General features: G+C 37.4%; 1 protein-coding gene and 1 long non-coding RNA gene across 5 annotated transcripts in view; one reads left to right on the top strand and one right to left on the bottom strand.

Moving 5' to 3' along the window:
• The window catches only part of ADGRB3 (adhesion G protein-coupled receptor B3), a 728500-nt gene extending 715221 nt beyond the window's left edge, over nt 1–13279 (bottom strand). For 2 of the 4 annotated variants that reach the window (XM_006931831.5, XM_045057715.1), the window contains exons 1-2: nt 12553–13278; nt 9110–9881 (exon numbers count right to left, since the gene is read on the bottom strand). In XM_006931831.5, coding sequence (XP_006931893.1) covers nt 9110–9866 — 757 coding nt within the window. In that variant the 5' untranslated portion in view covers nt 9867–9881; nt 12553–13278. Of the gene's footprint in view, nt 1–9109; nt 9882–10989; nt 11158–12552 lie in introns of all 4 variants that reach the window. The other 2 variants (XM_011282404.4, XM_011282405.4) reach the window with 2 other exon arrangements.
• Nucleotides 13280–13378: 99 nt separating this feature from the next.
• Nucleotides 13379–20354, top strand: LOC111560476. Its single transcript, XR_002742312.2, has 3 exons — nt 13379–13508; nt 13855–14066; nt 17936–20354. It is a non-coding gene; the product is annotated as an uncharacterized LOC111560476 (long non-coding RNA).
• Nucleotides 20355–21034: the final 680 nt, after the last annotated feature.

Below are 21034 nucleotides of genomic sequence, written 5' to 3'. Positions count from 1 at the left end.
ACGCTATTTCTCAATGTAGCATAAATAACTAAAAATGTAAGATAGGCTATTTCTTAAAAACAAACAAACAAAAAACACAGATTTCCCTAGAAAATGATAATGAAATGAAAATCCAAGATAGATATTGCTAAATCATCTTAGTAAATCCAGACAGACTCAACTTTAAACACACTGCTCTTTAACGTAATGAGCTTAGACTGAAAATCATTTTTTGAGATCAACACCACATTGTTTACACAATATATACCAAATAGAACAAAAATCTAATGAATGAATTAATGAATTCATGAATTAATGAATGAAAGCTTTAATTTGCAAACACTACTCTGTATTAAGTAGTATAGCGAAGTATACTCCGATTATTGTCCTGGCTAGATAAAAGATATATATATATATATCAAACAGTAGAACTATCAAACAGTCCTAAGTGACCATGCCTCTGTTACGTTATAGAAATGGTATTAAATGTAAATTCCAAGAAGATTTAAGTTCAGCTGAAATAATGTTCCCATAATATGTTTGCAGATTGGGAATCTATTAATCAGGTTAAGATTGGGACTATATAATGCCTAAAGTCCCTCATATATATCTGAGAATTTGTGATTCACATTCAAGCACTCCAGACACAGTGAGAAAACCCACAGCTCAGAAATTCTCTAGTTTTTCATTTGAACCAATTTGTATTAAGATTTTTAGAGAACGAAAAACCAGTCTTTAAGGTGTTCTATATACCAACACATATCAATGGGGCAAAGAATATGTGCTTCACACAATTACTCCCCAAATAAAATAATATATGCAACAGAGCTTGGCTAACTGGAAAGCATTTTCTCAATGTTACGTGTTACTATCTTCTTTAAATTTATAAATTGTTTATTATAATGCTTTACTTATTTTCTGAGGAGTGATATGTAAGTAAAGCTTCTCTTTAATAATGTTTATTAGAGAACAAATTATTGTTTAGATATGCAAGCATAGAAATTAATGTTTAAAAATTATCAGAAGTTTAAAAATTACCTTAAAAGGGAGGAACAGCAGAAATATCATGAAAGAAAAACTTTATAATACCCACCCAGTATAAATTACCCAGGCAAGATAATATTTCTGTGATATTTCTATCACCTTAACATATTTATTGCTAAAAAGTAATTTCATCAATGTAGCCTTCTCTGGTTGATTCCCCAACTATTTTAATGCTTTTTATTCTGCTTAAGCACATTTAAGTTGCATTCTAAATCAGCCAACCCTTGAACAACATGAGCTTGAATTGTACGAGTCCACTTATGTACAGATTTTTTATATAAATATATTACAGTATTATAAATGTATTCTCTCATGATTTTCTTGAATAACATTTTCTTTTTTCTAGCTTGCTTTCAGAATATAGTATGTGTATATATATATATATATATATACATATATATGTGTATATATATATACATATACATAAACAAAACATGTTAATCGATTGTTTATGTAAGAATATAGCATATATATATACACACACATATATATATATATACACACATACACACAATACATACACATACACACACACACACACACACACAATGTGTAAGACAACTGTTTATGTAATCGGTAAGGCTTCCTGTGAATAACAGACTATCAGTAGCTAAGTTTTGGGAGAGTCAAAAGTTATACGCAGATTTTCAACTGTGTCCTCAAATCCCTTGGTATTCAAAGGTCAACTGTATTATAATCTGGTTCTGTCAGTGTTCTAATGTCTTTTCCATGCATATATTTGTTCTGTTTTCCCAAACAACTCTCCCCAATGAAGCTTATTATCTAGGAAAAATAATTTGATAATATCCAGGTAAATTATTTCGTTTAACATGGTAGAAACCAAACAATAACCATTTTACCTTAATATTTTATAACATGTTCTAAGCATTAATGATTATGTGATGGGGACGGATGTGGCTATGGAGAAAATGCTTTATCAGCAAGCATCAGATTTCAGAAAAGACTCCTATTTACCTAATTTTGAGAGAAACAGCTCCATATTCATGTATTCATCGTGAATGTTATTTATTATACTGTGTACAGTAGAAATACATTACTTACTAACCTTTAGCAGATAGATAGCTAGGTTATTCTCTGCAAGTGAGCAAAATTCCTGAATGATAGTTGAAAGATAATTGAACACAGAGCACTTAGTATTTTATGAAGTCTTATAGATGACATTTTGTAATTTTCCTTTAAGAAAATATCAGAATCTTTAAATAAGTACTAAAGAATTTTGTTTTCAATATCTCAGTATACAAGCCTTTGGGGGAAAAACCTGGAATTTACTGGTATGTGATCATAATCCAGTGGAAAAAAATACAAAATAGTCCTACTTTTTTCCAAATGGTTTAATATGGACTAATATTTCAAGGTAATTTCTGTTCAGCATACATTTTAAAACATGAACTTAATTTTGCATAACACAGCAAAGAGCAAAATAATCATGAAACTGTTTAATTTAAATGGATTTGCAGGCTATCGGCAATGATATCCAAAGGACATCTTCCTAGGCCTAGGATGACTCACACGCCACTAGTTTGATCTATTTGATGTATTAGTCATGCCTCCATCAACACATAGGTACTGAGATGCTACCTTTTCTGTAACTAATACAAAATAGACATACATTGAAGATGCTTAATGATCCTGTTAAATGCCCTAAATTCCTAAACAAGTTCAAATAATTAAATGGCAATCTGTTTCATTATTTATTATCAATTCTCTATCATTTATAGCCAAAAGATAAGAATAAAAAAGACATTCAAAAACTGAATGGAGGGCCTAATGTAACTTGAGCAATGGACTAAAGTGTTTTTACATGTGCAGTCTCATTTAATTCAACACTCTACTACAGAAGATTGATGAGTCAAGCTCAGTCACTTGTCAGATGGTCCAAGGCAGCTGAGTCACTCTAGGGTCTCAAGTGTACCTTACACTAAAATATACCCTTCATTTCAATGAAGTGATATACTTAGAAAAATTGCATACCTCTCTGATTTTTATTAGTTAATTGATTTGGGAAGAAACTTCCACAGGGCTGACAGGAACTAAAATATTCCAAGCCATTAATTTTATTAGGTTTTTAAAATTCAATACATGATGTCATTTCCTGTTCTCCTGTACCTTGAAAAATAAGCATGACTAACCTAATCTGAGAAGGAGAAAGTAGTAATACAGAGTAATACAGTTAAAATGTAGAAGAAAAGATTCAAACTCAGCTCTCTCTAATTCAGGATTTTAATTAGGGCACCTGGGTGGCTCAGTTGGTTGAGAGCCCGACTTCAGCTCAGGTCATGATCTCACAGTTCATGGGTTTGAGCCCCGCATGGGGCTCTGTGCTGACAGCTCAGAGCTTGGAGCCTGCTTCTGATTCTGTGTCTCCCTCTCTCTCTGCCCCTCTGCTGCTGGTTCTCTGTCTCTCTCTCAAAAATAGACATTAAAAAAAACTTAAAACCCAGCAATGTTATTTTGAGAAAGTAAGAAAAATTTAGTTTTGAATGAACAATGATTTCAGTCCCAATGGCCAGATGGCTTCAGATAATATATACCAGAGTGATTCTAAACAATGCTATATTTTATAAAAGCATTCAGTTTAACAATAAAATTGCTTCTATTGGGAAATGAAGTCAAAGTAGTGCATAAAGCTGAACTCTAAGTAAAGTAAAATTCCCTTGTCTATTTTGGAAGAAAACTAACCTACAGTACATTTATCTACAGCTATCAAAAAACCCACTGAAACATACATCTTGGCAAATGTGTGAATGAATGGGACATATGTGTACAGACACAAATTTTCATGTTAATATTTGAATTTGTCTACAAAAAATATGTTGCCATATAATGGAATTTTCTTTCATTAAATATTATATGTATGAGCTACTTCCTAAATTGTCAAGATTCTAAAATGGCAGAAGTAAGAATTATGGCACTTTACTTAATCAGGCCTACAATTTTAGTAGTATTCTACTATTACTACATTTACAGATTATTAAACAGGAGTAAATAACAAGAAGCACTAAACTTGACATGCAAATACTCTTTTCATCTTTCTTGGAAAGATGTTGCGTGTTTGTCTTCAAACTGTGCAAGAAAGGATTTGGGAAATGTCATTACTGTAGCAGTAATGCAAGAGCCAGAAGAAAGAACATAGAGAGAAATGAAGACAGTTAAACAGATAGAAACTGGCCAATTTTCTTTTGTAGATAGTCATGTAAAGAAAGTTATATGGATCATGAATCTTTTAATATATATTTACACATATATATAATTAAGAGTATTTCTTAATGATTCCATTCTTTAGTTGTTTTTAAAAATGTTATTAAATAATATTTTGAGATCAGAAGCTGATATAAATAATTCATTAATGGAATTGGAAATTATATAAAAGGTAGCCATCTTCCCCTAAACATACAAGAAGCAAAAGGTGGCCACTTTCTCCAAACAATGTATTTTTATTCTTTTGATGGTAATCAAAGTATTACTATCTTTCCTATTGAGATCTTTTTGTTGCTGTTCCTTTAACATTCATTTCAACCAATATTTACTGAAGCTCTATTAAGACTGTCATAGAGGGGCACCTTGGTGGCACAGTCAGTTAAGCATCCGACTTGGGCTCAGGTCATGATCTCACGGTTCGTGGGTTCAAACCCCGCAACAGGCTCTGTGCTGACAGCTCAAGGATTCTGTGTCTCCCTCTCTCTATACCCCTTCCCTGCTTGTTCGTTTTCTCTCTCTCTCTCTCTCTCTCTCTCTCTCTCTCTCTCTCTCTCAAAAATAAAAATTAAAAAAAAAAAAAAAGACTGTCATTGACAACTGAAGACCCAGTCTTTATGCTTGCAGCATTCCCAAATCTAGTGGTGGGACATGGAAATACAAGCGGAAAATACACTGTAACATGATAAATGCTAGAACAGAAGTACAGCACATGCAAAGTATGATGGGATGCAGCCAAGGGGCAGAGCAAACTTTCAGGCTCTGTGTGTTCAAGGAACAACAGACTCAATATGCCTTTCTACATTCTGACAGAGTGTGGGATCATGGCAGTCATTTAAAAAGGAAGTAAGATCCAAGTACAATAAAGAGGAAGGTGAAAGGTAGCTGAACAGTAATAAGGACAAAAAGAGCAAAAGTAGAAAGAAACGAGAACACTTACACTGCTAGAGACACAACCCAGGCTAGACTTTACACAGTCACATAGTGAGACTTCCCTTGAGTGACAGAATATCAAGGATTAGCACAGCAGAGTGGAGAGACAAATGAGTATGTGTGTTCAGATTTCCTGGAATCTATACAGAGATCCCAATTTCCCTTCACATAAGTAGCACCATTGATGTAAGTAGGAAACAAAGGTTCCATTAAGGCTTATTATGTTATTTAGATACACTGGTGGAGAATTTTTCCGCCAAAACTGTTTTAGTTGCTTATTTTAGGTGACATAGTATGAAGTAGTACCCTATATCACATCTATTTTCTATTTTAGCTCTGAGGTCCAGAATCATCTATGGGGTGTGTGTGTGTGTGTGTGTGTATATATATATATATATACATGTATATATATACATATATATATATATATATATACACACACACATATATACTATAAAACATAGTAAAGACCTCATGAATAAATGCCAGTATCTGAAAACCAAGTAAACAGCAATGTTACTTGAGTTTCCTTTACAAAAGGTTATATACATTATATATAGACAGTTTTTTTTTATATTGCCTAAAGTAAGACATCATTATTTTTTAAAGGCTTCATTTTATTGATTTACTTTGTTTTCAAATTTTCACATAAAAATTGGGAATGGCAACTAAGTTTTTATAATCACTTATCACCCTCAAATATATCAAACGTGATCTTAAAAGAGACCTAAATGTACTAATATTTAACACGTTAATAAAGCATCAATCCAATTATTCACTTCTATAATGTAATCACAATAACATTTGTAATTGTTGGTGTCACTAAAAACAGAGATAGTTTTCTTCTTGCTGTTTTCTGGCTATGAAATTCTTCAGTACGTGAGTGTATTATTAACAAACATTTTAGTAGAAATCCAATGTCAACAAAATCAACATTCCAGTCCTGTGAGCCTATAGTTCCCTCAATACTAACTAGATATGATTTTGTGATTTCAATGGATGCATTCAAAACATTGAGCATTTGGTACTCCATTACCATCCCCATCAGCACCACACTAAACAACCTAGAACTGCATCTACTGCATGTAAAGACTCTTCTGTCCAATGTGCGCCATTTCTATGATGCAATGAATGTGGAAGAGATTTCTACTCAAGGTTTTCAGTATTTATTACAGTGAATAAAAGAGAAGTAAAACACTGTGGAGAATAATTTTGTATTTATTCCTTTGATGACTTACAGGACAGTCTTTTCTATAGAAAATAGAAATCATACATTAATAGAAAATCTAAGTAGAATTTTTAAAACCTCATTTCAAAGGCTGGGATTACATGTTACTAAGTAAAGCAAAGACATTTTGGAATAAAACTAGACATGAGTAGCACAACTATATGTAATTGCTAACCTCTAACCTTGTGAGTATCATGAAGTGGCAATTTATTTGAAATGATATTAAATAATTCTAAGATTTTATATATCATTTATATAAAATATTTAAGATTTAATACAATTTGTATAAATTTTACTAAATTAAGAGTCTGCAGATTTTCACATTCCTTTCCTACAACGCAGCACAGCCAAAAAGGTCTTCTTTGAATGAGGTAAGGAGTGCCGTATATATTTTATAAGAATTACTTATAAATGCATCAGCTACAGTTATGTCATCAGGAATTACTTATCCTTACCTTTCTGACTCAGAATACCTAAACAATTAAAGAACACAAATTTAGAATAAAGAGAATACAGGCTGTGCAATTGTACTGATACAGCATATATTCGCCCCCTATTATATAAACTTTTGCTAGTTCAGTTTTATTAACATGATAATTTTAACACAATCACTTATTTGTCTGTGGAGCTATTCCTTTCTCATTTTGCCAGCTAATTAGCCCAAAGAAATAGATGTGCTCCCACATGATTTATACATCGAATGTCTAAAATCACTCATATTCTTACTCATTTACAGAACAAATGGCTATCTTGTCCAACTTCTATAAATCCCGGCACTGTCTCAACTCATATCTCATGATCATGACCAGCAAAATCTCTGAAAATCATGCTTAATGTGCACACAACTTTGTGTCACTTGCTGACATTAACCAAAAAAAGCCTGCAAAACTGGCTTCACTTTCCATTTGTCATCAGCAGTCAGTTTCAAGATAGGAATTTAACCATTGAAAAATCAGATTCTCTGGATTATATTAAAACAACAATAAAACAAACAAATAGTAGTTTCTGGTGATAATTGTCTTATTAGCCAGCTTGTAGCATCACATTTTGTGTGTGTACTGTAGCTTCTTATTCTAGGGGACACTAATTAGTTTTAAATGGTGTTAAATACCATCCCTGCAGTTGCAAGTGCTTCTCTGGGATTTTTACTAGAGAAAAGAACTCCTGTAATTTAAAACCACTTTGTTTTCTTCAGCCACAGCTGTTAGTGAAACACTGACCTGTAGAAATCTTAAAGGTTTTCAACCCTCTCTCATTGCCATTAGTCTGCATTTATTTTCTAACACATCTTTTCCCCTTGTACCACTGCTCCTCCATAAATCCCCAGCCCCCAAATTGCTTTCAGCAGAGAAATTGCATTTAGCTAGTTAAACCCTTCTCTCTTTCCCTCCCTCCTCCCCCCTTACAAAGCCTTGGCTACTCTTAAAGAAAATTCTCCAACAACGTGTCAATTTTATATTGGCCACAAAGACAACTTCTGTTGGGGGAGGGAGAGGAAAGAGGGACTGGAGCTTGGCTGTCCCTTTCCACAGACAGGGATCTTTGTGGAGATCAGAAAACATTTCCTGCATAAAAAATCAACACACTCTCTAGTTGCAGGATCAGAGAGTGAGAGCGAATATGTATCAGCCTGTCCTCAAACGAATGGAACACATCCGTTAACCTTCCAAACAGGAAAAGTCATTTTCTCAAAATATGTCCGCTTTCTTGCGTTATTAAACATAATCCACAATCTGAAATCCTCCGGTAGCTCCCCCACTGGGGATTGGGTGAAAGCTGAAAATCACTCCTATACTTTCTCTTTTTCCTCTGCATTTCCGTTGCACTATTTTTTCCATCTAGCTCATCTCTGACACGCTCCCACTCTCCTCATGTATACCAAGAGGGGACCCAGAAGAGCAAAAAAAAAAAAAAAAATCACACAAGAGGGCTATCATGTTTTACAGGATCATCATGTGTTTTAATTCTGCCCTTCACCCTTGCCTCCAAGTGACTTCACAGCCAGGAGACCCCAGAGTTTGCGCTTCCAGTGGGGTTTCCTTGACCCACGAAAGAGCAAGCACACAGGATTTATTGTGCAATGCATTTTCTTTTTTTAATATCGGGCCTGTGGGGGAGGGGGATACCCTTGTCTTCAGGTGTCAGAAAGTCATTTGGTCCAAACAGACTTGCTATTGAATTTGTGTCACCATTTTGTCCTGCTTCCCCAACTTAGGGCAGTGCAACTAAAGGGGTCCTGCTTGAGACAGTGAGACAGGGCAAAGGCTAGAGGAAGTGAAGGTTACTTTTTTGCAGGGCTCTAGCATAAGGTAGAAATCCTACAAATTCATTTCACAGGTGTGTGCGTGAGAGAGCACGAGTATGTATCTTGGTCTCCCCAAGAGGCTGCAGCCAATAAAGAACCTCCCCCCTCAACAACCTCCAGGGCTAACTGGCCCCACGTTTTTGCCTCTCTTTCCTCCTGAATATTCCAGACACACTACCAGGGCATATTGATGAGAGCTATCCCATCCTCACCACCCTGTCTCAAAAATCTTGAAACCCAAAATTAGCTTAAGAGACCTTTATTAGTGAAGATCACAAACCAAATGACTCCAAAGATGATAGAGTTAAAGAGCAATGATTAAGCCTGTGTGTTGAAACATCACATCTTAATGCCATCTCCAAACGCCCCTCCCTCCCATCTCTCCCTCTCTGCTGGGCACTTACCTTCTTTGGGCGGTCGCTTGGCCTCCCTGGTAAGATTGCAGACCTGGGTGGTTTGCAGCTCCTGGGTCAGGCAGCCCTCGGTCTGCTCATTCAGGGGTAACACCACGTTATTTAACAAAACCAGCGACTGGTCGTCGATCCCCCACTCTCCCAAATGCTGAGGGCAGGTGCATTTTGTATACATGATCCCACATGATTCTGTTCTCCCATTTTCTGATTTTAAGCAGCTCTCCAACCAAGTGCATAATACATGGCAACCAAACTGGCTTGGGCTCACCTTGTTCAATACCAAAAACTCAAAAAAAGATTTCTGATCTTCTTCCCCTTTTTTCTGTAATCCTGGGAAATCAGTTGGAAACACCCGACGTATCTGAATAAAATTTTTATCATATTGTAGAAAAACGAAAGCATTCTTGGAATCGCAGAGTTGCATTATAGAATGATTCTTTCTTAAAAGATCCTTTATTTTTTCATGGGAAAAATGATCAAACTGATAAGCCAAGAGGGAAAAGTTAGAGCAGCTAAGGTCCTTTTTGGAAAATTTCAGGTAAATGCTATATTTGGTTGGATCTGGATTTTCCAGCGTCCAAGTGCAGTTTGTAAAGTTTTTGGGAAACATTTCACTTACAGAATACGATCCATAAATGACTCCCTTCACCAAAGTTGAACACCAGAAGTCTTGGGCAGCATTAAATCCAAACATAACCAGGAGATAGGTGGAAAATATATAAATCAGCAGGTTACGAACAGCCTTCATCCTATGTCATTTGGCCTGTAAAAATGGCAATGAAAGTAAAATGCAAGTAGGAGTCTACACGCATTGAAGAAAGAAACTCCTTCCAATATTACAGCCAGCTGTTTTCAAGATTTCAGTAAAAAACCCTTTTTAAAAGAAGGGCAGGTAATTTTTTATTTTATAATGCTAGGAAATTATCGGTGGCTGTGTGAACAGCGCCCTCACGTGGTCATTCACAATGACCAAATTTTCTACATTCACTTTAAAAATAATATTTAATAGATTATTAACAGGAATGCTGTAATTTATCTACCAGGATTTCCTCCCAGTACATTATGATTCTATTGAAAGAGGAGGAAAACATACCTTTTAAATAATATCATAACCTAAGTTTTTAATTTTTGAAATCTTTTTAAGCAACCTATACAACCTTTTCTCTCCCTCAGTCGGCCCGAAGAAAACATCATCACACACAATCTAATCTGATAATCTGGGAACAGCTGTCATCACATTACTTCTTTTACCTTGAATATGAAAAGCAATTTTGATAAAGGATGGCCACAATTTTAAAAGCACAAATGATAATTTGTTGCAGATGAAACATCATCTCCCAAATACCCATACTTGTCTTTGCAGGGACCATCGTGTGAACTGATGGGAATTCCTGTGCAAAAACACCAACATTCATTTGGATTAATAGAATTTTAAGCCCATTATCTGAGAAAGGGCATAGATGGGTAGATACATAGGGAAGACTTGTTGTTCAACATCACCTCTGAGAACCAAGATTTAAGACAGTCATTTCAATGTGACATGCCCTCTTGGGATACATAAAGTGGATCACTGTATTAGTATCTGTATCCAAAGGCGATGTCGGTGAAAATTCCCAGAACCACAGCTGGCTTCAGCCTTTTAATTTTTTTTTTTTTTTAATTAGGGCTATTTTATCTAGAGTTATTTAAGATTTAACTCTAGTTACTGTAATTTAAGATTTATACATGGTAGATAAAAGACATTAGCATTTTCTTTCCTAGCAGATTTCAGTTACTGAATTGCTCCCTTTCCAACAACAGCTCCAAAGCTCCTTTTCTTTATGTTTTTTTAACCTGGCCTTGCATAATAAAGTAATCCTGGTTATATTTACCTCTGTAAGTTGTTATCCAAAAATAACTTGAATTTTTTTCAGCTTTAACCTTTAAGAAGTTATTTCTTAGAATAAATGACACTGCTTTTTTTTGTTTAGCCTTTGAGCTGAGAAAAGTGATGCCAAGTTAATTATAAAAGTCTTTAGGCTGCAGTCTCTTCCACTGTTCTGTAAACAGAGACAGACATACAGACATATAGACAGTTAAGAGTTTTCGTGTCTTTGCCTGGGTCCTCTCGGAACCAAAGGATAAAACCCTCTTCCTTCCCATTGCATAACACACACCAACGCATGCACACAAATACCAGTGACCGAAGTCCCTGAAGATAGATCTGCATTTTCCAGATCATAATTCAAATTCTATGTCTTGATATAGGAGAAAACAGCCCCAACTCTAAATCTCTATATAGCAGCAGTTTAAAATAACATCAGAACTGCTGGGACTATCAAAACAGTGTTCTCCGTTTCAAGCATATAGCTCAATGAATAATGCATTTTCTTTTTGAGAAAATAAAGCCAATGAGCACGTAAAGGTTAAAAAATTGGGAAAGTTGCAGGAAATTCTGGAAATAATTTCCTCTTTTTTTTTCTGTTGCACTTTGCAGGCAATGCAGGTCTGCGCAGTGTTCTTCAGGATAGAGTGTAGGCGTTGAGAGCCAATGTGACAATAAGTGTCTAAATTAGGAATTCCATCCATGAAAGGGGCTTCATTTTATAATCGGTAACTCAAAAAGAGGTCGTATTTCTTTTCCTAATGAAATCCAGTACTTTTGCTTCCATTTATTTGACAGTGCATGTCTGCATTGCTGTTCTCATCAAGGATTAGAAAGAGTGAGGAAATAGCTCTGATTTCACTTTCAAGCTTGCTCAAGAGAGCCCCCTCAATATAATGCTCTTTATTTTAATCCTTAAGCCTTGGTGTACGGAGCCTTGTTTTATACTAAAGAATCAAAAATGAATCACTGAACTCTGCCGCCCCCCCACCCCCGTCCCCGACTGCAGGGCCAGTTCAAACAATTGTATTTCCCTTTTTTAAGAAAGAAAAGAATGGGGTGGGGGTGTCTAAGGGATGGCTACCAAGATCTCAAGGATACTGTATTTATTTATTTATTTGTGTCCTGCTAAGAAGCAAACCGGCATTTAGTTTAGCTATTCTCCAAACTGATTTTCTGGGTGACACTTTAGTTTAGCCGAACATAGACGGCGCCATCACTCCACTAAATTTTTTCCCCAATAGAAAACCCACTGCCTCCCCTTGTCTTAACTTCCTTCTAACCTAAAAATTTCTCCTCATAAAATCACCCCAATCACACACAACCGTCAGTTTTTCTAGGTCTCCTTGCCTGTTCCTTCCGACCATGCACATCTCTTGAAAAACAGACTTCTCTAACTTTTCAACTGCGGCGTTTAAGTAAATGCAGACAGTCGGGTTTGGTCGTAGCCCCTCCATCTGCCAGCAACAGCCTTTCCTTTCCTTGTCCTCCCTCCGCAAACACCTAGAGGAAAGCTCCTCGGTGGCGACCCCTGGCAGAGGGAAGGTGACCCCTGGACCCCCTTCCTTACCTTCCACTCCGAAAGCTCAGGGAGGCTCTTGCTCTAAGACACCAGCACAGGCACGCGTCCCAGCAACAGTGACGGAGAGACTCCCCTTCGGTCCCAATCACCGTTGCCCATTTTCCCCGGCTCAGCTTCAAAAATCAGGATTTATTTTATTTTATTTTTTTAAATGCACACTTAAGAGAAGCAAAAGATGGGGGAGAAAAATCAAAGAGGGGAGGGGTGGGAGAAAAAAAGCCCCCAGGACCCCGGAGCCTGACGCCGTAGCCAACTGAATCCAACCTCCAACCGAGGGAGGGGGGAGCCCCCCGTAGAGAGACTCTAAAGAAACAAAAATATGCAAGTGGCTTAAAAGCAAGGATTTGTTTTTATCAAATCTACCCCCAACAAACCGATGAGCCAAGAAGCAAAGAAAGCGCTGAGACGAGAAGTGACCGGCGGCAGCAGCGGCTGCTAAGGCAGATTTGTTGGGGCGGTGGGTTTATTACAGGAGTATTCGTGGTCGGATCGGAAGGCTCAAGCTTATGCTCTTTCCTCTTTCCGCTTTCCTCCCTCCTCCTCCTCCTCCCCCTCCCCCCGCAGGTACTGATGGACGGACCGCGACTAAGGAGAGGGGGGAAAAAAATCCTTGGCTGGTGATGTCGGAAAGCTGTTTGAATGCCCAGCGAGGAGGGGCGCGAGAGGGAGAGAGATAGTAAAGCTCTGTCTCGGGTGTGCGCGCCGGCGCGCGGCGCTCGCTCTCCCCGGGGCGCGCGCCAAGGAGGGGGTGCGCGTCCCCGGGGTGCGCGTGCGCGCCGACTCCCGCGTGCTCTTGCGCGCGCGCGCGTCCCCGGGCGCCGCGCGCCCCGCGCCCCGCGCCCGGCGCCAGCACCGATACGGTGCGCCAGGCGGCCGGCCAGAGGCTCGACGAGCGCTACGCGGCCGCTGTGCCTTCCCGTAGTTCTTGCCTCCCGGGGGCGCGGGTGGGTGTGCGTGAGAGAAGAGGAGGGAAGCGGCGGGGTGGGAAAGGAGGGAGGCCCGGCGGGAGGGCGGGAGACAAGCGGGCGGGAGGGGGGCTCCGCGGTGCTCCAGCCAGGGCCGCGGTAAGCCTGCACGTCACGGCTACTCAAAACCAAGCACGTCCCGAAAGCGGTATTTTCTGCGTCTGGGAGGTTTTTGCGCCCTCAGTTCCCACCGCTGGGGCTGGCGGCGACCAACTGTAAGGGAAACTCACTGGGAGGCGAAGCTAGGGGGTTGCGGAGGATTGGAAGGCGACTCTGAGTGTTGGGAAGTAAATACTGGACTTGATCGTCTCTGTCTTTCTTTCAGCGCGGACCTGTCGCAGCCGAAGAGCTGTCGTTTCATCGCCGGGGTTCAGATGAATTGATCCGGTCCTCAGCGGACGGGGCACATCTCAGTTCCCGAAATGCTGCGTGTCTCCGGCTGGAACAATACTAGTTTTTCTCAGCGAGGCTGCAATTAACATCTTGTTTGTTCTGGCTAGATACAGGCTTTGTCAGGACCGCGGTGCGGCGACCGAGGTTGGGCATCTTGCATTGCTTTCTGCATGGCAATGGGATCATGGTTGTGGGGGGGTCTAAACTTTTGTTTTCTTAATGTATCTGATTCTTCTTTAAGTTTCCCTAGTAACAGGTTTGTGGACAGTGGTAGAAAAAAAAGAAAAGAAAAGAAAAAAAAAAAAAAAACGAGGGAAAGGGGTAGGAAAAGCTACCGGATTCTCGATTTAGCAGCAACAAAAAGGATAAATTTCCACCACTCCCCACCTTTATTTATTTGGCCCGCTGGACGGTTGGCTGACAAGTGTTTGATGAACTAGCTTCAGATACAATGCTGCAAAAGGTCATTCGCCTACTGATTATGTTTCTACTTGTAAACGCAGTTGGTAGTTTGCAAAACAAGTGGCAAAATAGTGTGGTGATTCGGTGGGGGAGACCAGAATGGGTAATTCCTATGAAGTGTCGGAGTCTTCCTAAGGGTGAGTGGCTTGAACGGCAGGTGAAGTTGAATAAAACAAATTTCCATCATCTTCTCTCTGTACTCTTTCTGCATTTTTCTTCCTCTTGTTGTTCCTCTCCCCTGGGGCAAATGGAGAGCCAAGAACATTATTTTAAAATAGGACTATAGTGAAAATAGAAAGGTGCCAATGATCTTTTATTCACTGGAGTTGCTTGAAATATTAAAATTGGCCCTTTACTTCTTAATACATATTAATAGGGTGACCCTCTTCAAGGCTTTCTCTTCTAGGACAAGTGTTCAGAATAACATCCTGTAAGGGAAACAGTTAATCATTCCCCATCCAACAAGCTTTAACCATGTTCCAGGAACATTCACTGGCTGAGAGAGCAGCCTTTGTGGCATTTTGGTTTTGTGTCATTTTTGGTTCATTACAATATTTTTTATTCATTTAAGGGAAGGTGAAAGGAAAATAAGGTTTATGTCTGGGGCATAATCCTAAACATTGTGTCTTAAGCAAACACGTTTTCTTTTAAAAAACATTCAGTAATACAAAGAATTACATTTCCTTTATTTCAACTTCCATAGAGATTATAATTATGATAGTTGCAAGACATTTTGGTCAGTTCTGTTATGAGAAGCAAAAATAGAGATTAAGGATATGTTTAAAAAATGGAAAAAAAAGGAGAATGTTTTGCATGATTTGTACATAAAAAGAAAACAATGTGAGTTTTAGATCTATGTCTATCTTGCACCTAGTAATTTCTCACATCTTTGAACACTGTGATTCTGATGTTTCTTAGAAAATCTTGAAGTCATGATATAGTGACATAAGAATAATAGCTGAAAGGGATAATTTTAAAAGACTTAATCCTAAATGGAAAGGAGCACTCATTCCCAGGGTCATTTACATTCAAGTAGAACACGGGACTGGGTCAGGGAGAAAGCCACCCTTAATAAAGCACTTCACCCTTCACACTGTTTCCCATAACCTTCATAAATTGCAGGCTACTGAGCCAGCCTGATGATGATCCCGCTGAGGTATATTTATAGCAGATGATTTGTGAATGATAAATATGCCAAGCAAGACACCATCTCCAGTAACCCCAGGCTGGTCTGACTTCCTCAGGGGGTCATAATCAAGAATCACAAAAAGAACCCTATATGGAGAATCTGGTCTGTGGACCTAACAACAGCACAATTCCAAAGGCAGACCAAGGAAGAGCCATCCTGATTCATGTCTGCGCTATGTTCCATGTGAAAGCACCGCTAACACATTGACCCAACAATGAAAAGAGCGGCAGTTTATACACTAGGCCCTCTGTGTCCTTTCCTCCCTATTGACATTGGTCTGTTTTTATGCTTTAATGCATTTTAAAAAATCACCATTTCACATTGTAATTATCAGCCTTCATTTGCTTCTCACCAATCCCTGTGTGTATCTGTTTATGTCTGTATGGATACAAACAGATCCATATTTAACACACATGTTTCACGTACATGTGTATATATAAGCATGTATTATATGTAAGTGTGCACACATACACACATGTATATAATCTGTTCACATATATTTCCATTATTATATATGTATTTGGGAGGATGGTTTCACTATACTCCTTTATATTTCTCTTTAGTATGAAGTGTTCTCACCCCAAAACTACCAGATTAATTGTATAAACTAATTTTCACTTAAGTTTCCTTCTCAACTTTTGAAAGGACAATTGAGAAGCCAGTATTAACACATCAAAATATAAACTTGTATTTTAAATTGGCCCAGGCATGTAAAGTCTTTCAAATTTATCTTTTCTATTACTTATATGTTTTTAAAGATTACTTCAGGGAAATGAGATTTCTAAGTATAATGTATCTCTCTTTTACTTCTATTGCCTTTATTTTTTTACTGTTTAGTTCTTCTACCTTTGAAAAAGAATCCCATCCTCCAGGATCCTTTCTTAAACTTCAGTATCACCTGCACAATTCTCAGACTGAAATGATAAGAATATGTTTTGAATATGCTTACCTAGTTTTAGAAAGGGCTTTCTTCCCTCTCATGCCTTTCTCTCATGCTCCTTATGGTATTGCTATATTACCACTTTTAAGTTTTATAACTTTTCTTCAGTAAGGCTTTAAGAAGCACAAATAAGTTTATCGATTATTCTTTTTCAATATGCTCTAACTTTTCAATACTTAATGTCTCCAACACACACACACATGCACACACACACACAGATTTTTGACAACTAATTTCACAATAAAAGGAAATTAATGTAACAACTTCAGAAATATGAACCTTAACTACCTTATTATTTACTCTAATCAACTAATGCTTTATTTTGTGTTAATAAAATGATCAAAATATTACATGATTAAATGGGTAAGTACTTACTTTATGCTTAAAATTAGCGTATTTACTATGAACTGAAAGAACTTCTCATTCTTTCTCCTCCTCCTCTTCCTCCTCTTCTTCTTTCTTCTTATTAAATAATGAAGTTTCTCAGGAGCTAAGCTGATTCTTCTCGGTTTTCTATCTAAAAAAAAAAGGCATCCCCTTCTAATTGGGCATCCCCAAATAGAAAATACATAACAAAAGTACTAAAAAGTAGAAGGGTATAGTAGAGGAAACGGATACATGAACTGATGGTTATCCTGGGCTGGTTAGTCCAAACTTGCCCCATGCCAGGCATAGCCAGAGTACTTTTTATCAAAGAACTCATTTGTATCAAGTTTCCATTTTTACCATTCTTTTCCTCTACTATGACACATGTAAAACACTCACATTGTTAAAAAGTTTTTGACCATCAATTCCAAAGGCTTCATTTGTGATTCAAGAAATGCCATGGGTAGGTACCACATAACGTCACATTTGTGTGTTATAGAAGTATCTTGGAAAATAGGGACTTTAAAAGCTCAAAATACATGTTTGCAGTTAAATAGGAATTTACCCCAAATTCTTTCCTCGTCAGTTATTTTTATCTACTTTTTTGTATAAAGTTGCTATGTTTATGCTATTATCTTTAATTTTTAGGATTTCAAATGAACCATAAATAAAGATTCTTCATTTTTACCCCTGAAGCTGACACTGGTTATATAGACAGTTATAGACAAGAAGCTGTGCACTCTCTGGACTTCATTTTCCTCATAGGAAAGGAAGAGCATGACCAAGTACTTTCTATGGTTCTTCTTGGTATTTTCTAAATTAAACAAGGTATCTCACAAGACATGGAAGCAATGAGAGAAAAATGCAACAAATCCTAGGCTAGGAAGAATCAAAATTGTTCCAGTCAAATATTGGAAATGCTCTACTCTACCATAATTTTTAAGATCTCTATAGTTTTACCAGCTTTGCCCTTCCTTCCTTGCTGTCATCTGCCAGTGGAAAGACAACCCATTACATTGTTATTCTTCCCTCACTGTGATCATTTTTTTTCCTCAGATTGCGTTCCAACCCTACTAAAACTGATGACAAGAACTAAAGTTGTGAGTACCAGCATATCTGTTGACCTTAATCAACACTAGAGATTAAGGTCAGTTGATTACCTATTATTTCTGAACTCTTGTGTCTCTCCACCTCTGTTCCTTACCACTTCTGACCCACTCTTTTTCTTTCTGCCAGATTCTCCCTCTTTGCCATCTAGATCTCCTTGCTCTTCTATTCCAACACACCTTTATGCAGAATGTTCTTTTTGTACCTTCTCTTGACTGAAACCTACTATTTTTGTGAAGACATGGCATCTCTTGCAACCATGCCAAGAGGAAGCCAGTTACATGCATGCTTCTTCCACACTCTGATTAACTAGGGATTATGGGTAGATGGGATCAGTGTCCTTGATCTCCATTGCTGGGTTCAAATATTTACTTCTAATCTCACTTTAATACCTTTTTTTTTTTCCTTAGAGGTTATAATTTTCCTTTGGCAGCCTCACCTCTTCCTCCTTGCTATCTTTTTAATGACTTCAAATTTTACTTTTTATTCATACAGTCCTTTAGCTGCTGGCTAAGCTTCCCTCTCCATCCAATTTCCAGTCTTCTCATGTTTTCAGCATCCATGTAGATGGCTTATATGTCACACTGTCTTTTCAGTTCCGTTTCTGTATTTTCTTTTATACCAACTTAGCCACATTTTCCTTTAGTCTTCAACTAAAGAGATCATAAATAATGACTGTTCCACTTCCAGTATTGTTTCGATTTTGTACATACAATCTTCTACTTTTGTAAACTCACCTTCTTGATAACCATAAGGAGCCAAGTCTTCCACAATATTCAGATCTTTAATCCATTCCAACTAATTTCTTCTCCTACCTTTTCTTCCCTCCTCTTACCCTGTAGCAGGCAGCCTCTCACATGTCCCCCAGTGATCCCTACTTCCTGTCATTCATGCCTTTGTATAACCATCTCCCCTTGAGTGTGAGCTAGATTTAGAAACTTGCTTCCAGGGAGTAGGCAGCAGTGATAGGATGTCACTACCAAGTGTAGGGTATGAAATGACTGTCCTCCATCTTTCACTCTCCAAATAGCACTCACTCTGAGATATGTCACTTGTCCTGCTGTGAGACACAACCAAACCCATGGGAGTTTGATTAGAAGCACATCTTCCAAGACCTGACAATAGCTATGTGAGTGAACTCAGAAGTAGAAGTTTCCCCAGTCAAGTCTGAGATCTCCTGGCCAATACCTTGGGAGTAGCTTTGGAGACACCTTGAATGAGAACCACTCAGCTAAGCTGCTCCTGGCTTCCTGATCTATAGGAACTATATGATACCAAATATTTACATTTCCCATTGCTAAGTTTAGGGATAATTTGTTATACAATAGATAACTAATGCATACCCCCATGGATTCCATGCCCATTATTAAAATAATTTACTTATTACCTTCAGCTTTCTCTTCACATTTTCATGGCTGAATTACCACACATACTGTCTCTGAGCCAGCACCCATGAAACAGAACAGTGGTGAAGAAATTCACACCCTTAGGTAATCTGATGCATTCATAATCACCCTATGCATTCATAATCACCAGGTTCAAATGGTCTCACCACACAGGCTGTAACTCAAAACTTTCAATTATAAGCTCACTCTCCTATTATACCCTACGAATATTTTATAATTTTTACTTGATATTTAAAGCTTTCCTCCAATTCTTCAATTCTGATAGCTTTCTTTATTCTTCATTGATAAAACAGATGTGATCATATGGGAACTCCCTCATCTTACATAATAAATTCATTAAACCTGTGCCTTCTTCCATTTTCTCCTTTCTTCTAGCCTCTAAGGAGATACTGCTCATATCTGAAAAGCCATCCCCATGTATAAGTATCTCAGGTCTTACTTCTATTGATTCTATTGCACAATGAAAATTTTTCCCTCTCTTCTGGATCATTTTTATCAATATGGTATTTAAAAGGTATTTTAAAGCACTGTGGCCATCCTAAAACAATTTTAATAACATTCCCAATTTGTCATTTCCTCTTCATAACTAATCTTCAAAAAGCAGCCTATCACTTCACTTTGTTTCCTCACTTCCTTCTCATTTCTCAATTCATTCTAATTTGGCTTCCACCCTCAGTGTTCCACTGAAAAGTTTCTGAACAAGGTCACTAAAGGCTTTTATGTTACCAAGTTGATAGATATTTTTTTTTTCATTTTACTCCAACTTTAGCACTATTTTGCTTGTTATGCCTTACATTTTTAAAGCCACTCTTTCCATCTTGATTTCTGTTTTATCATACCTTCCTAGCACTGACTTCCCAGTCTCCTGCTGGTTTTCTTCTATATGAAATGCCAGTTACTTAGAGATAAATGTTAGGTCTAATTCCCTAATTTCTCTCCCATCTCTCCTTTGGTGATCTAATACATCCTCTAATACCATATGTTACTAGAAGAATGTATATATGAGTAAGTAATATTCCATTATATATATAATGTATATGTTATACACACATTATATATAATATATATATGTGGTGTATATATATATATATATATATATATATATATATATATATGGTGTGTATATATATACCACATATATACACGGTGTGTGTATATATATATATATATCACATATATATATGGTGTGTGTATATATATATATATATATATATACCACATCTTTATTCATTCATCTATCCATGAACACTTGGGTTGCTTCCATAATTTTGCAATTGTAAATAATGCTGCCGTAAAATAAACATAAGGATGAATATATCTCTTTGAATTAGTGTTTTCATATTCTTTGGATAAATACCCAGTAGTATTTACTGGATCATATGGTAATTCTATTTTTAATTTTTTGAAGATCCTCCACAGTGTTTTCCACAGTGGATGCACTAGTTGGTTTTGTTACCAACAGTGCAGAAGAATTTGTTTTCTCCACATACTTGCCAATACTAGTTGTTTCTTGTGTGTGTGTGTGTGTGTGTGTGTGTGTGTGTGTGTGTGTGTGTGTTTATTTTAGCCAATCTGACAGTTGGGAGGTGATATATCTCATTGTAGTTTTTATTTGCATTTTCCTGATGAGTAATGTTGAGCC

Source organism: Felis catus, chromosome B2 (genome assembly GCF_018350175.1).
Source record: "Felis catus isolate Fca126 chromosome B2, F.catus_Fca126_mat1.0, whole genome shotgun sequence".
Lineage (NCBI taxonomy): Eukaryota > Metazoa > Chordata > Mammalia > Carnivora > Felidae > Felis > Felis catus.
Note: the sequence above shows the minus strand (reverse complement) of the source record. Positions and strands in the feature narration are given on the sequence as shown.